Source organism: Protopterus annectens, chromosome 1.part2 (genome assembly GCF_019279795.1).
Source record: "Protopterus annectens isolate FY-2018-M chromosome 1.part2, PAN1.0, whole genome shotgun sequence".
Lineage (NCBI taxonomy): Eukaryota > Metazoa > Chordata > Ceratodontiformes > Protopteridae > Protopterus > Protopterus annectens.
In genome coordinates, this window is record NC_056727.1 from 249,542,342 (window position 1) to 249,559,496 (window position 17,155).

Genomic DNA, 17,155 nt, shown 5'->3' on the forward strand with positions numbered 1-17,155 from the left:
ATCCAATTTCCACTCAGGGCTAACACTATCTGTCTGTTCAGTGTAAATGCTAAGGAGTTCTGTGCCTGAAATTTAGACTTGCCTGAAGATTCTGGGGCAAAAAACTGGAGAGCCTGCAAAGACAAAACTCATGGCTTGCCTGCAAAGAGGGTGCAATGTAATGTCTGGTTTGTGCTGTTTGTGTAAATCATGACTTGCCTGCTGTCAAGAGGAATCAACAAATGCCCTGGGGCCATAAGTAAATCCTTGACAGCTGTAAATGCAAATTGACTGCTGGCAGTGGTCTCTGTTGGCGTACCCATTTTGAGGTGGCAACCCAGCCTTGTCTTTGAACCCATTTTCCATTGAGTGAAATGTAAATGTTTCGCTTGGTCAGGCCTGTCGTTAAAATCTGACTCGGCCCTTGGTCTGAGCCCGTGAGAGTCCCTTTGTTTAGTGACATTCCTGAGCCCAAATACAAATTGTCCTTTTGAATGCATCCCTTTAGATATTTGACAAATAGAGCCCACCTTGGCTCTGTTGTGTCCATGGCAAGGTAGAATTTGAATGTAGCTTCTAGCATCTTGGAGGTGTATTAGGAAGCACCTTCTGGTGAATACAAGATGCCATGAACCAGAGTAAGTAAGGATAACAGTCTTGATGTCAAAAGCCATCTGACTTTGCTTGAAGTAATTAACACCCAGAAAGCCAGGGTCAAAAAGCCATCTGGCCGTATTTAGTAGACTTTGGGTCGTCAATACATATAGGCACTGTACTAGACTGGACTCACACCCTCATGCATGATACCATAGGCAGACCTTCCTCTTGCTCTTGCATAATGTAGAGAAGAAATAGGATTCTTATAACTTTCGTCTTGAGTAAGACCTGGCAAAGAGAGTAATAAGTGATAAAGAACAACTTACATAAGCCCCAAGGAAGTCAACCGAGCCAGAACCTTTTCTGACACCCTGGAAAAATAGGAGCCAGAAAGGGCAAACATCTCATCCTGCAATAAGCTGTCCCAGCCCAAAACGCAGGTGGCCTCCTCGTCCCAGAGTCCCCGGAACATGAAGATGTTTCCTCAGAGCCAGAGCGGGAAGCTAAGTGAATTTTGCCCAATTGAGGTAGAAGTTAAATCAACGGCCAACAGAGGTAAGATAACCTAAGTGTTTGTGTGTTGAGGATAGATAAATCTGAAATCGCCTAGGTAACTAATAAAATCTAGAAACAGGCTTAGAATAAAATGTTTCTTTAATTGCAGAAGTGAAGCGAAATAAAATCCTATAGCCTGATTTTGAAGAAGTAGCTGTATCTGCCATGATGAGAAACCAAAAAGCAATACAAAGCCAATCCTACTTGAAAATGCTGAATGTATTGAAATAAAATCCCAGAACACAAAGGTGAAGAAAACACCAATCGGTTGCTTGAAGAGAATTCGCTTCTGCTTGAAGAGTGCCAAATCTGGTGACTAAGGAGCAGCATGCATGGAAAAATTTGGCTCACTCCCATGCAGGGAATCTGGCTCAAAAGTAGGCAATGCTGGCCCCTCGCATGTTTGGGTAGATTAAAACCACACTGGCCCTGCTGCCCTAGAAAGTATGCGCAGCTAGACTCCCTACCGCCAGAATGAAAAGAAGTACTGTGTCAGCCCAGGGCCTATGTCTCTAGACTTACAGGTGGCCAAGCACTAATGGCAACTGCAAAATCCCATTCAACAGTCTTTTAACAGTTAACTTCAAGAGCCTTGTCTCTAAACAGACAAACAGACCTACAGGAACTAAGCCTCAATCCTTCATTCTAGTAAAGGAGCATCCAAAATTTCTAACACAACATGCTAAACGCAAATTCTGATCTTAAAATTATGAGCAGAACTAATAACTTTTCATTCAAAGCCTTAAGCAGAAAAGGCCTCAGCAAACTGAAACAAACCACACGCACCCAAACCCACCGCACTGTTCAGAGAAACCAAATTGCAAGACCTTTTATGCCTGTGCTCTATGCCATCCCAATCCATCCATATTTTTTAGATTTTAAAACCTCTGCCAATCAATTGCAATACTTCAACATATGAACTGGTAAGAGCATTCCTAATTGCTAAAGTGGGAACACTGCAATACCTGCCAAATCCCCATCTATAGAAAGTTTACTAATTTGATCCATAGAACTGGACAAAAGACAACAGAAGCCCCCCATAGAAGCCTTTCCTGGCTACAGTGGGTGATACAGCCCTGTAAGGCACTAATAATTATCCTGTCCCTTTAACCACTGTAATACAGATCTGGCTTACTTGGCTAGGAGGCAGATGGTCTCTAGCTCGGAAGCTCTTGAGGAAAACCTGCTCAACATCCAGCCAACAGGAGGGGGTATAAGGCTAAAAACAACTGGTAAAACAAAAATTTCCCAACTGGGCTTTCGAACAATCTCAAGAAAAACCTTCCCCAATAAAAAGTTTCCTGAAAAAAATGCAGGGAGGAGAAAAAGAAAACTGAGGAGAAGTCATGCCCTGAATCCTAAGAATCCTGAGGAATCTGAGAAAGGAAAGGAGTGAATGTCTTCAGCCACACTCGAGATATCTGAAACTGTCTCCACCTGTCACCTCTTAAGACACCTCCTAATCCTAGCCTTCTCCAAACCAGGGAACAAAGAAATCTAAAAGAAAAAATCTTTAACCTGCCATTTTAAGCATGTGTTTTTAAGAAATGGACCTAAGAACTAGGACTGCCACACCAGGGGGGCACGCAAACCAGGCCTGCCTTGGAAGGAGCCTTAGAGACAGAAGGAGAAGGCCTAACCACCTTAGGCAAGGAAGGGAGAACAGCAACCTGAGAGGCCCCTCAGCCTGGACCTGAGCGGGAGAGTACACATCTTGCAAAATTAAAGCCTCCCTGGATCAATCTCCCTCCCTCGCTGATCCACAGATTCCACCGTGAGTTCCAAGATTCCGCGCCCGACCGATCTACTCATCCTGCCTGACTTGTGACATTTTTCTTTTACCTTTAAGTAGGGTTCTTTGCGCTTCCACGGCGCATTATAACAGACGAGCTAATTTACCTATAGTTACCATCAATTTTTGAGAGCTTGGCGTGTAAAGCTTAATGGTTAATAATTAAATTATTACACTTAACACAACCGTGGGCCCTCGCTACGTGGGCCAAGGAATACAAAACAAAGAGAATTTCCGCGGCTACCGCTTCCTACAACAAATACACAAATTCACACTTTTTTCTGACATCCTTTCTGACTGTGCAAGAAAAACAAAAAATCAAGAAACGGAAACAACGGGTAACTTTTCTTGGTCTGAAACTCAGAATAATCTAAATTTCCTTCCGGAACGCGGCATCAAACAAATTTAGAAACGCGCAACCGGCGGCTGCTTCTGCAGGGCAAGGATATGACGCCGGGTCATGCGCTAATTACCCTGGATACCTGATGTCAGATCTGAGTCGCTTTATGACGCCGCGACCTCAATACTTTGCTTTGGTATTCGGGCCCGAGAGAGGACGGCGGGCCCCTCATGCGTATGGACTGCAGCAATGTGAGATGAAGAACATCTGGGCCTTATGGGGATGTGAAGGTAGGCATCCTTTACATCTAAGGTGGCCATGAACCCTTGGGGAAGCAGGAGTGGAAAAAGAGGTGGTAAGGTCAACATCCTGAAAGTAGGAACCTGAAGGAAGAAGCTGAGAAGAGAGAGATCCAGGATTGGTCTCCAAGGACAGTCTTTTCTTGGGACTCTGAAAATTCTAGAGTAGAAACCTCTCCTTTCTGCAGCTAGTGGCACTTTTTCGATGGTGCCATGAGCCAGCAGGGTTTCTATTACAGGCTGCAACTGATGTAGCTGTTGTGTTGGAGGTTGTGAGATACATTTCCCCTTTGAGGGCATAAGCCCGGTCAAAAAGTACCCGTTTTGAATGACCGAAAAGACCCATTTGTTTGAGATGATGGATAGCCACACAAGAAGACAGTGAGAGAGATGAACCAACAGTGGGAGAGGAGGGGGTGAGGGTTTCAAAGATGGCAGGTGGTCAAATACTAACTGCCCTGTCTTGAAAGGGTGGCCTCTGGCTAAAGGAGGGGGAAGCTCTAGCAGGATGGGGTTGCTTCCTGGTTGTTTTCCTAAACCTTGTGGAAGCAGCAGGGTGAGAGTGCTTTCTTAATCATTTTTTTATTATTTTTCACAACCATATTACAAATTCACACATTATATACAATATATACAAAATTCTTCCATTGGTTAATTTCACATATATATCAACCTCATGTATTGATCAAAGGTACAGCACTAACAATCAAAAGGAAAATAAAAAAAAAAAAAAAAAAAAAAAAAAAAAATTCATTATTAACAAATCCAAGCCAACAATCTGTCTTTTCTGTACATTTTCTATACTGAGTTTTAGCTGGGTAATTTCTTTGGAATTTTGGGATAGGAGAGACTAGCGGGTGTTTTAAATCCTGCAGCACTTTCCCCTTTTGCTGTAGTGACTTAAATAAATCAGCCACTTGTGTACCAAACAAAGCTGCGTCGTCCAGAGGGCATCAATCAGCTTTGCCCTAAAGTCATCTGGAAGGGGCTGAAGGCGTAGCCAGGAATATCTTCTCAAAGCAGATGCTGCTGACCTTGTTGAGGCTTCAGCATCATCATAACTGCACTTTATTGACTGCCTGGTAACTTGGGAGATGAGAGCCAGAAGGGTCAAGACAGTGAAGCTTTCGCAGCAAAATCTGTTGTATCAGACAATTCCTTGGAGGCTTTCTCCAGCAGGGATAAGGCATATTTAGCCATGTGTGCCTAGTATTTAGTAGCCCTGAAGGCCAGAGTAGCACAGGTGTAAATTTTCTTACCCAAACGTTCCATGGTTTTGCTGTCTTTGTCAGCAGGGAGAATGGTGGTGGTGGGTAATAAAGCCTTATCTGTGGAGATGGAAATGGTGGCAGGGTCTGCTGGAGGACACTTAACAGGATACTTAGCAATTTCAGGGACTTTATAAAATCTATCGGGTCTGCATGTGAGCAGGGGGTTGTGAATCAGGGTTCAAAGATGCTGAAGAGAAGGCATCCAGGAAGGCAGGCAGAACAGGAGGGATAGCAGTAGGGGTTGGGGAATCCATCTGAATGAGGTCATAATACCTTTCTTGACCCTCAATCATTTCAGAGGATTCCCACTTATAATGTTCTTTCATCTTGGTAATGGTTTTCCAAAAGGTGAAATCCTCAGCTGGGGAGTCGGGGTCAATGGATTCTTCCCCTGGGAAGCCATACCCCAAGGGAGAAGAAAGCTGAGAGGTGTAGGAGAGTGATTCTTCCGATGAAGAATCAGAAAAATCCTCCTCTTTCCTCATGGATGGGTCTGATGTTTGAGGCCTTGGGCTCAGAATAGGAGGAGGGATCGTAGAAGTTCCTGTAGTCATAGGCCATAAGGCCATGAAAGCATTAAACAAACTTTAGCTGAAGGTCTGCCAGTCAGGCATGCTTTCAGAAGACGGTGAGATGTGCTTCCTTTTTTCTTTACTCTTGAGAGGCCTGGCAGGCGTCTGAAGGAAGCAAGGCCTGGAATCAGGTGACTGTAAGGAGCAGGAGGGATCCAATGACCCTACCGGAATCGCTGGTTCCCCACTCCTCATGGGATTTTGCAGCTTCTGTGGAGGTACCTGCTATATCAGAGGTGGCAGAGCCTGAATCCTCTACAAGGCTGTCGGCCACAGGCTCAGGGTCGGACGCAAGAGGTGCAGCAGTAGTGGTAGGCCTGACAGTCTTGGATTTCTTTTTTGGCGGTTCGGCAGGTACATAGGTGAAACCCTCCATACCTAAGGCTATTTGTTTTAGTCGTTGATTTTCTAGATGCAGGTTGAGCGCATGCAGACAGCTGCGCAAAGTTTTGGACACAAACACCTGACAAATGGAGCAGGCCTTGTAGTCGTGCAACCGACCTAAACAAACAGACACTAATCGTGGGTGTCCTTGTGGGGTATCTGATGGCCGCACTTACACTTGCCCTTTCTGGATGACATGAACAGGCATTAAAATAAATAAAATGACTGAAAGGTTCCCCAACGGGGCACTTATCTGATTTCTTGAAATCAGATGGCCAGGATGGTAAGAACACCTGAAGTTCGACTGGCAGCTGAGAAGTTCTGAGGGCCAGTGCATGCAGATGTCACTTTTATGGCCCATGTTCCACTAGCCATGTCAGGCATCCCACGCACCGTACAGTGACTGAAAATGTTTGCATACTGGCCGGACGTTCGGGTAGCAAGAGGAGTAAACCCATATGCGATGAATACTGCAACATGGGAATAAAAGGACATTATACCTTACTAAACAGCTGATAACCTAAGTACCTACCTACTAAGGTGTTTTATACTTTACTTGTCTCATACTGAGTAGCTGTACATTGCTACACAGTGCAGCACTGTTATACTACACAGCAATTGCCCCCCCACCCCATGTTTAAGTGCACACAGTACACGGTCTATTATGCACACCTTTAAACCATTCACAGTTGATATTCTTTTGTATACCACTGTTCGTGACCCCAACCCACATCTATAAACCACAGCAATGAACAGTGCAGTACTACACCATGCACAGAATGCATTTATGCAACCTCACACTATGCTTATGAATACCACAGTCTGTTATGGTGGTAAATGAAACAGATATAAAGCCAACAGTGCAATGCTAAAGATAAAAAAAAAAATCTGAACTATGTTTAAGGTTTAATATGACTGCAAGTGCAACACCCCTTAACTACCATGAATGAAACAATCAGTAACTTTTAATAGTCAGAGTTACAGAAACTGCAAGCATACTAGATGTGCAAAAGTGAATTATTTTAAGGTAACCCTCACCGACATGTTATTCTTAAAGAATCAAACGTATTGCTTGTACACATTTAAATAATTAGTGGCCTGTTTAGCAGTAACATGGCAGAGCAAAAAAAAAAAAGTTTTGACACTGATGTCAGACATCTGGAAAATACTTACCCGAGGAGCAATACGCTTGACAATTTCTGAAATTTCAACAAAGCGTCCATTGCCAATTATCCTTTTCTTTCCTTGCCCTGTTAAAACAAAAACATTTATGATGAACTTTAACGTTTTTCAGAAAAAAAATTAAGGGACTTCATTTTAAAATCTACATGCTACTACAAAGGAAAAGATCACACTTGCTAGACAACAGCAGTGTTTATAGGCTCTACAAGCTCAAGGCCTACTAGTCATTAAATAACCCAATGTCCTCGTCTCATGCTGGAATTTACAGGTACCCATGCAGTCATCTACTTCCTTTGCAATGGCATGGATAAGTTCAACTGATATGTATTCCACAGGCATAGCTATGAACTTGTCAAATTTTAGTAACGGTTGATGCTGGTTTTTATTGAGGCCAAGTGCCTTCTTGTGCTCAGGTCACCAAAGAAATATCCTATGCCAAGTGTTTCAAAACGTAAGGAGTCCTACAATGCCCTGTAAGTCAGGCACATCTCTTCCAAGACGGCAGCAAGATACAGAAACGACAGAACTGCGGCAGTCTTTGGCTACACAAAAAACTTTGAAGCCCACTGATTCTATTTATCAAGCATTTCTGTACCTTACCCCAATTGCACAAATGTCATAAGAGTGTAGGTTTCATAATATTTTACAAACTGGTTTTATAAGTGCAGTATACAGAGAGACAATTACCTCCTCAATATAACTTTGTACCCCAAGGAGGACCTGACATGTAATTTATGTTCTGTGGACAGCAGTGACTGTATGGGTTTCACATAAACCATTAAGGTTTGTCAGCATTACTTGTTTTCCATCAGTGTACAAACTTTGCACAGGGGTTTTACTTAATGTTAGAATGCTGACTGAAGGCAAGGTCTGTTCTACTTTGCCATTCCTGTTTGAAGGTGTAAATTGGCAGTCAGGGTTAATAACTAATTCCAGGTTCCCAGTCACCTACATATCTAGGTGAGCCTAGTAGTGAAGTGAATTCTATTATCTGAGGAGAAGATGCCAAAAGGGAATGGCCCCAAAACAGAACCTCAAAGAAAGTACAGTTGTGTACACTTACCATAAATGTAGATGTTCGAGTGTATTCACTGTTGCAGTCATCACATTTGGGTTATCTGCCTGCAGGTAGCCCTCAGTCGGCCTGAATACCAGAGTCTTGGGATTTCTGCGTCGGATGCTGTCGCCTCTTCCATGACGTCAGGTCGCCAGGGGTATAAAAAAAATGCAGCTGACGCCATTACATCATTTTTTCTTGCCCCAGATGTCAGGAGCTCCCAAAATAGGAAGCATTTACATGGTATAGAACACCCCCAGCAAAAAGCAAATACCAATGATATAAGATATGCCAAACAAAAAAGATAGGTAGAAGTAAAGAGAAGTCAGGGGGCTGGAGGGAGGGTAACCAGGACTGCAACAGTGAATACACTCAAACATCTACATTCATGGTAAGTGTACACATCTGTACTATGTTCTTCATGTTTCACTGTTGCAGTCATCACATTTGGGTTGATTCCCAAAGCTGAGGATTGGTGGAGGTAGTTAAGAAACATGAAGGCTGGCAATCAGGCCCTGTAAGACTGCTGTGGCAAATCCAGCTCTGGATTTAGAAAAGATAGGTAAGTGGTAATGCTTGGTGAAAATCTGTACAGAGCTCCAGGTTGCAGCTTCCAGGATGCCACTGGTAGGGACTCCCCTGAGAAAAGCTGTAGAGGTTTATGTAACTCTAGTGGAATGTGTTCTGATCTCCTGTGGGGTAGGTTTCCCATGGCATTTGTAGCATAAATGGATGCAGTGTGCTATCCACTTAGAAATGGTTTGCTTTGAAATGGCCTTGTCCTCTGCCCCTGCAGCAAAGCTGACTAGCAGCTGGTCAGATTTTCGGGAAGTCTTAGTCCTGTCCAGATAAAACCTAAGCTGCCTGTGCACATCTAGGGAGTGCAGGACCCTTTCCCCTTTATTCTGAGGATTAGGGAAAAAAGTTGGCAAATGAATGGATTGGTTTAAAGCCACACTAGATACCACCTTGGGCATAAATGATGGGTTATTCCTGAGGGAAATCCTGTCCACATGGAAGATAATGAAGGGTTCCACAGCCATAAGGGCCTGCAATTCAGGCACTCTTCTTGCTGAAGTGATGGCTAGAAGTAAAGCTGTTTTCCATGAGAGGAATTCTGGGCCTATATTATATTTTCGAAAGTTTCAAACATCGAACGCCATATGGACGACACCATAGGAGCGATGTTTGAAATTTCGAAAATATAATAAAAAAATAAAAATGAAAAACTATACTTACCTAAATACTGTAGGCAGGGTGGCAAGGCCCCCTTGCACCCCCCATGTGGGGGGCAGCGTCCCCCACACCCCCGCTACTTAAATATTCCTACTCCGAGATCGCACTGCATTGAAGTAAAGGGAAAATATTCCCCTATGGCAATATCCGTGTTATGCTCAGGATGTTACGACCAATCGGGTTCTCTCAATACGCGTTCGCCGTTTACAATTTTCGATCACGCAATAGGAACCCAGGAATTTTAACTCTGCTGTAGCAGCAGGTTCAAAGGGCGGAAGCGTGAGCTTTTCCAATACAAAGTTAAGGTCCCAAGCTGGAGTGGGAGCTCTCCTGTGGGGTCTTAAACTTTTTGGCTCCTCTCAGGAACTGTCTGACGAGAGGATGAGAGAAGAGGGGTGGCTCAGTATTATAATGAGCTGAGATGGCAGAGGTATGAATCTTAACTGAAGAGAAGAATAGGCCTTTGTGGAGCATGGAGCATTTCTGTTAAGTAATCTAGTGTATGAGGTAAGCTAGGCACAGTTGTGTCCATTCCCTGAGACTGGCTCCAGGAACAGTATCTTTTCCACTTTTCCAAATAGGATTTTCTAGTACTAGGCCTCCTTGCCTCCAGAATGACACCCAGCACCTGCTTACTGAGGGTTGCTGGTGATGAGTTCAGTGGATGAGCCAGGCTGCTAGGTTCAGGGTCCGTTTGTTGAGGGTGCAAAATCTGGCCCTCCTGCTGGGACAGCAAGGAAGGGGTCTGAGGCAGGTGCCATGGTGGCACTACTGTCAGACTGCGCAAAAAAGGGTACCAGTGCTGGCGTGGCCAGTCTGGTGCAATCAAGACTGTCCTTGACTTGTCTTGTTTGATCTTTAGTAGAACCTTCGAGAGGAGGGGCAGAGGGGGGAAAAGGCATAGATTGAGAGGCCTTCCCAGGTAAAGGAGAGAGCATCCACTTTCCAAGCTTGGCTGTGGGGAGTTCTGGTGCAATACTTGCTCAATTGATAGTTCTGAGGGGAAGCAAAGAGGTCCACCTCTGGTCCCCCCCACCTGTGCCTCAAAAGCTTGAATATTTTGGGTTCCAGTTTCCACTCGTGTGGGTCCATGAGATTTCTGCTCAAGTCGGCTGCCAGTGAATTTAGTTTGCCTGGCAGAAATTGAGCTTGCAGGTGCACTTGGTTGCTCAAGGCTGTGTTCCACAGAGCCATGGCTAATCTGCAGAGTGGGTAGGAATGGGTTTCCCCCCTGCTTGTTTATGTACCACATAAAGTACAGTTTTGTACCTACCATAAATGTAGATGTCCGAGAGGAATGCATCTGCAGTCCTTACAAATGGGTTGTCCTGTCGTCAGGCAGCCCTTCGGTCGGCCGGATTCCAAAGTCTGGGTCTGGCTTCGGCTGGTGTCGCACTTCACCCGACGTCATTGCGGCAGTTATTCGGGTATAAAGGCATCAGCCGACGCCATTTTCCTCAGTGTTTCTTGCCCCAGATGTCAGGTGCCCTCTTGGTAGGCTAAATTTGGATAAATGCCAATGTTTCCAAATAGTAGAGAGCAAACACACAAAATAAACATGTATGTACATATATACAAACAAATACACCATAATAGATCCCCCCCCAAGCTAGCTGAAGATTGGTAAGTACCCTAGGAGTACCTCAGAGGGGAAGGAGGGTGAGTAATCCTGACTGCAGATGCATTCCTCTCGGACATCTACATTTATGGTAGGTACAAACTGTACTATGTCCTCAAGGATGCATCTGCAGTCCTTACAAATGGGTAGAATACCATAGCTAAACTAGGGAGGAGGAAATGAGAAAGATTATGGTAGTCAGGATCCCTTGCAAAACAGCAGTGGCAAAGCCAGCACGGGATCTAGAGTATAGAGGTGTTATAATGTTTGGCAAATGTATGCACGGAGGTCCAAGTAGCAGCCTCTATAATGTCCTTGGCAGCCACCGTGAAGAAAGAAAGCTGTGTAGTGGCTGTGGCCCTTGTGGAGTGAGGCCTGATGTTCTCTGGAGTTTCTTTCCATGGTAGGAGTAATAAAGTCTAATGCAATTTCCTATCCATTTGGAGATTGTCTGTTTAGAAATTGGTTTTCCTTCTTTTCCTGTTGCATAAGCTACCAGAAGCTGGTCAGTTTTTCTATTGTTTTTTGTCCTGTCCAGGTAGTAGCGTAATTGCCTGTGTACATCCAAGGTATGTAAGAGCTTTTCCCCTGTTCTGTGGATTGGGAAGAATGTAGGAAGGTGGATAGCCTGATTTAAAGAGACTCTGGATACCACCTTAGGCATAAATGTAGGATTTGTTCTCATGGACACTATCTTGATGGAAGATCAGGAAAGGTTGTACTGCCATTAATGCTTGTAGTTCAGGACTAAAACCAGCAACCGCTTGATCAGTTTTTCTTGCCCATGCTGCCCCAATGGGAGCAAAAAACTAAACAAAGGTATACCTCCAACAAAAGCAAATACACCAAAGGCTTGTAAGCATAATAAAGAAATAGTATAGACAGAAGAAATTAGGTGGCTTTGAGGAGGGTAACAGACTGCAACAGTGAATACACTCGACATCTACATTTAGGTAAGTGTACACAACTGTACTATGTTCTTCGTGTTTCACTGTTGCAGTCATTACATTTGGGTAGATTCCCAAAGCTATGGTTGGGAGGAGGAGTTTATATAGCATTAGGGCCAGCTATAAGGCCTTGCAAGACAGCAGTGGCAAAGCCAGCTCTGGATTTAGAAAAAATTGGCAAATAATAATGCTTGGTGAAAGTATGTACAGAACTCCAGGTAGCAGCTTCTAGGATGTCCCTGGTAGGAACACCTCTGAGAAAGGCTGCAGAAGTAGATGCAGCCCTGGTGGAGTGAGATCTGATCCCCTGTGGGATAGGTTTTCCATGGTGCGTACAGCAGAAATGAATGCAATGGCTTATCCATTTAGAAATGGTTTGTTTTGAAATAGCCTCCCCCTCTGCCCCTGCAGCAAATGCCACCAGCAGTTATTCAGACGGTCTTCGAGGTTTAGTCCCGTCCAAGTACACTCTAAGTTGTCTGTGCACATCCAAGGAATGCAGAATCCATTCACCTTTGTTCTGTGGATTGGGAAAGAATGTTGGCAAATGAATGGACTGATTAAGAGCCACACTGGATACCACCTGGGCATGAAGGATGGATTGGTCCTGAGTGACACCCTATCCGCATGAAAGATGATGAAAGGCTCCACTGCCATAAGGGCCTGTAATTCAGATATCCTTCTAGCTGAAGTGATTGCTAAAAGGAAGGCTGTTTTCCAAGAAAGAAATTTTAAGTCCACAGTAGCAGCTGGCTCGAAAGAAGGTAGAGTGAGTTTCTACAATACAACGTTAAGGTCCCAGGCAGAGGTTGGAGCTCTCCTGGGTGGTCTCAAGTTTTTTGTCCCTCTGAGGTACTGCTTGAGCAGAGGATGAGAGAACAGGGGAGGTTCTGTGTTATAATGAGCTGAAATGGCTGAGGCGTGGATTTTGATGGAGGAAAAAGACGGGCCCTTGTGAAGCATCTCAGTTGGTAAATTGGGTGCTGCTGTGCTCAACCCTTGAGATTGGTTCCAGGCACAGAATCTTTTCCATTTGTCAGCATAAGATTTTCTAGTACTAGGTCTCATTGCCTCGAAGATGACATCCATCACAAGTTTGCTGAGGGATGAAAAGAGTGAATTTAAGTGATTAGCCCGGCTGCAGGGTTCAATGTTGGAAGCTGAGGGTGCAGAAATTGGTTCTCCTGCTAGGACAGCATGAAAGGGTCTGAGGCAGGTGCCATGGAGCTAACTGCGACACACTGAGCAGGAGGGGGTACCAGTGTTGGCGCGGCCAGTCTGGAGCAATCAAGATCATCCTTGGTTTGTCCTGTTTGACTTTTAGTAGAACTTTCGGGAACACAGGCAGCGGGAGGAAGGTGTAGACTGATAGGTTTTTCCAGCTGATGGACAGAGCATCCACTTTCCAGGCTTGTTTGTGGGGAATGCTTGTGCAAAACTTGTCCAACTGGTAGTTCTTTGGGGAGACAAATAGATCTCGGTCTGGGCTCCCCCATTCACTTGTCAACATGTTGAAAACCCTTGGTTGCAGTTTCCACTCGTGTGGGTCCATGAGGTTTCTGCTTAGTCTGTCAGTGTATTTAATTTTCCTGGCAGGAATTGAGCTTGTAGATGCACTTGGTAGCTCAAGGCTGTGTTCCACAATGCCATGGCTAATCTACAGAGGGGGTAGGAATGTGTACCCCCCTGCTTGTTTATGTATCACATAACCGTGGTGTTGTCTGTCTTTACCATTAGTGTCCTGGAAGAATGTAGTCCTTGAAGACTGTCAGAGCATTCTGTACAGCTAACATTTCTTTTGATTGATATGTAGGTGCATTTGACTTGGGTTCCATTTGCCCTGAATGCACTTCCCTGCCAGGTGAGCCCCAACATGCATAGTCTGATGCATCTGTTGCTAGGGTTTGGGTGGCAGGGGGTAGTGTAAATGGTTGTCCCTTGTTTTGGTGGAAGGCCTCTGCCCACCACAGGAGCTCTAGGCGTAGGCAAGGTATGATAGGAATCATTGTTTCCAGGCTGTGAGAATGTTGACTCCACAGGCTTTTTAGGTACCACTGTAGTTTCCTCATATGCAGTCTTGCATATGGAATTAGAAGAATGCAGGAGGCCATGAACCCCAAATGAATTTGCTTTTCTGCCGTAAGTTAAGCAATCTGGGAAGTTGTATTCATGCTTGCTCCCAGGAATGTAATTTGTTGACAGGGTACCAGTTGTGATTTCTTTTCGTTTATGGTGTACCCCAGACAAGTTAGAACCCTTTTTACAAACGCCAGATGATTTAAAAGTATGCCCTGGCTTTCTGCCTGAATTAGACAATCGTCCAGGTATGGGTATATCTGAATACTTCCTTGCCTGCAAAAAGCAATAACTGGAGCCAGGCACTTTGTGAATACCCTGGGTGCAGTAGAAAAGCCAAACGGCAGTGCAAAGAACTGATAATGCGTGCAGCCTGCTTTGAAGCATTGGTATCTTCTGCAAGATTCCCTGATTGAGATGTGCAGGTATGCTTCTTTTAAATTTAGTGTTACCAACCAGGCTTTTGCCTACAGGAAGTAATTGATGAAGAGTCAGCATCTTGAATTTTGGAATCTCCAGAAAGGTGTTTAGAGTAGACAGGTCCAGGATTGGATGCCATGATTTGTCTTTTCTGGGTACCAGAAAAAGTCAGGAGTAGAAACCTTGTCCCTTTTCCTCTTCTGGTACCAGTTGAATAGCCCCCATGCTTAAGAGGGAAAGTACTTGTTTTTGAGCCTCTGCCCACTGATTTGGGGCCAGGTCTGGCCACCCACCCATTTGTGTTGGCAAAGTGTGGAAATGAAATCTGTATCCCTGGGACACTATATTTAAAACCCACTTGTCCTGGGTTATGAGTTCCCAGTTTTTGAGACCATAGGGGGGTGTCTTGTTATTTCCAGATTTGGAAGTGGATGCCCCCCCACTGCTTGGTTCTGAGAGTCCCCTGGGACTGAAACCTGGGGGTTTTGCTGTGTCTGGGTTTGGCTTGAGAAGACCTGGAAGGGACCAGAAAGGACCAATTCTTAGTAGGCCAGTGCCTACTAAATCTAGGAGGTTGCACTTGTAAAAAATCTTTAACAGTTTGCATAGATTTAGCTTTATCTTCCATCTTTTTAAGAACTTCTTCAGCCTTGTTGCCAAACAGGCGGTCCTGATTTAAAGGAGCATCCAACAATTTAGCTTTAACATGATCAGGCAAAGATTGCTCCTTAAGCCAAGCATGCCTTCTAAGCACAGACCCAGTAACAGCAGCCCTGCAAGAGGCCTCTAAAGAATCAAAACCACATTGCAAAGTATGTTTTCCAACTTGTTCAGCAGAATGCATTAAGTCCTGTAAATCTTTATTTTCCACACAGTCAGGAATCAACATCATTTTCTGTTTAAACAGTCCAATAACATGTTGCTGATATTTTAACATGTGAAATTGGCAGTTTAAAGCTCAGATTGCCAAGGTTGTATAAACCTTTTTACCCCATCTATCCAGCGCCCTGGAGTCTCTATCAGAAGGGGTAGGATTTTTAGCAGTAGAAGCCTTAATGCCCTTGGAACCCTGAGAAATAGTCTCTGGATCTGCAACAGGATTTTTGAAAAGGAAAGTACAGTTGTGTACACCTACCATAAATGTAGATGTTCGAGTGTCTTCACTGTTGCAGTCATGACTGTAGGGTTCTCCCTTCCGCAGGCAGCCCTCGGTCGGCCAGAATCCCAAAGTCTGGGTCCGGCGTCGCTGTTCAACCATGCTCCCTGGCGTCAGAGCCAGGAGTATAAAGCTGACAGCAGCCATCTTCTCCAGTTTTTCTTGCCCCAGATGTCAGGAGTCCCAAAATGAAAAAGGTCCCATTACCTTTGCAAATACACCTCAGAAGAATGGTGAAAAAGGGAAATACACAAAAGTAAAAATAAGAGGGGACAGGAGGGAGGAACAGACTGCAACAGTAAAGACACTCGAACATCTACATTTATGGTAGGTGTACACAACTGGACTATGTTCATCGTGTTTCACTGTTGCAGTCATGACTGTAGGGTAGAATCCCAAAGCTGAAAGGGAGGGAGGTGGTCATAAAGAGGAAGGGGCGGCTAAAAGGCCCTGCAAGACTGCAGAGGCAAAGCCTGCCCGAGTAGAGAGGTAGATTGTAGTGCTTAGAAAAAGTATGCACTGAACTCCAAGTTGCAGCCTCCAAAATGTCCTCGGTAGGAACTCCCCTGAGGAAGGCCGCAGAAGTGGCATCAGCTCTGGTGGAATGAGTCCGTATACTCCCTGGGATTTGCTTTCCATGATGAGAACAACAAAATCTGATTCCATGAGCAATCCATTTAGAAATGGTCCGTTTTGAAATGGCTTTACCTTAGGAACTTGAAGCATAAGAAACAAACAACTGTTCTGATTTTCTGATGTCCTTGGTTCTGTTCAGGTAAAAACATAGTTGTCTGTGTACATCCAAGGAATGTAAGATCCTTTCCCCTTTATTTTGAGGAGTGGGGAAAAAGGTTGGCAAGTGGATAGTTTGATTTAAAGCCACTTCAGAAACCACCTTGGGCAAGAAGTTAGGATTAGTCCTCAAAGATACCCTGTCTTGTTGAAAAATAATATAAGGTTCCACAGCCGTAAGAGCTTGTAACTCTGAAACTCTCCTGGCAGAGGTTAGGGCTAACAGGATAGCTGTCTTCCAAGATAAAAACTTGATGTCAGAAGAGGCAGCAGGCTCAAAAGGAGGCAAGGTTAGTTTTTCCAAAACATAGTTGAGATCCCAAGCAGGAATGGGAGGAGCTCTAGGAGGTCTTAAGTTCTTAGCTCCTCTGAGAAACTGTCTCATGAGCTGGTGGGAAAAGATGGGAGGGTCTGTATTATAATGAGCAGAAATAGCAGAGGCATGCATCTTAATGGAAGAGAAAGAAAGACCCTTATGTAAGAGATCTGTCAAGTAAAGTAAAATTAAAGTAATGTTAGGAAGAAGAGGATCAGAATCCTGAGCCTGCATCCAGGAACAAATTGTTTTCCATTTTCCTGCAGAAGATTTTCTAGTGCTAGGACGTCTGGCTTCTAAAATGACATCCATAACCTGCTTGGGCAGTAAAGAAGAAATCAAGGCCCTGGATTAACCAGGCCGCCAGGCTGAGAGTTCTGACATGAGAGTGAAGAACCTGACCCTGATGTTGGGACAGAAGGTTCGGAGACTGAGGTAAAACCCAAGGGGGCTCCAGGCATAGGTTTTTTAGAGATGGATACCAAAACTGCAGAGGCCAATTTGGAGCCAGCAAGATCATCATCTTGGGCTTGTCCTGTTTATCTTCAATAAAACCTGTGAAGAAG

General features: G+C 44.5%; 1 protein-coding gene across 2 annotated transcripts in view; it reads right to left on the minus strand.

Moving 5' to 3' along the window:
- Positions 1-17,155, minus strand: part of ETAA1 (ETAA1 activator of ATR kinase) — a 347,803-nt gene that overhangs the window by 160,141 nt on the left and 170,507 nt on the right. For both annotated transcript variants that reach the window (XM_044055875.1, XM_044055886.1), the window contains exon 3: positions 6,963-7,039. In XM_044055875.1, coding sequence (XP_043911810.1) covers positions 6,963-7,039 — 77 coding nt within the window. The remainder of the gene's footprint in view (positions 1-6,962; positions 7,040-17,155) is intronic.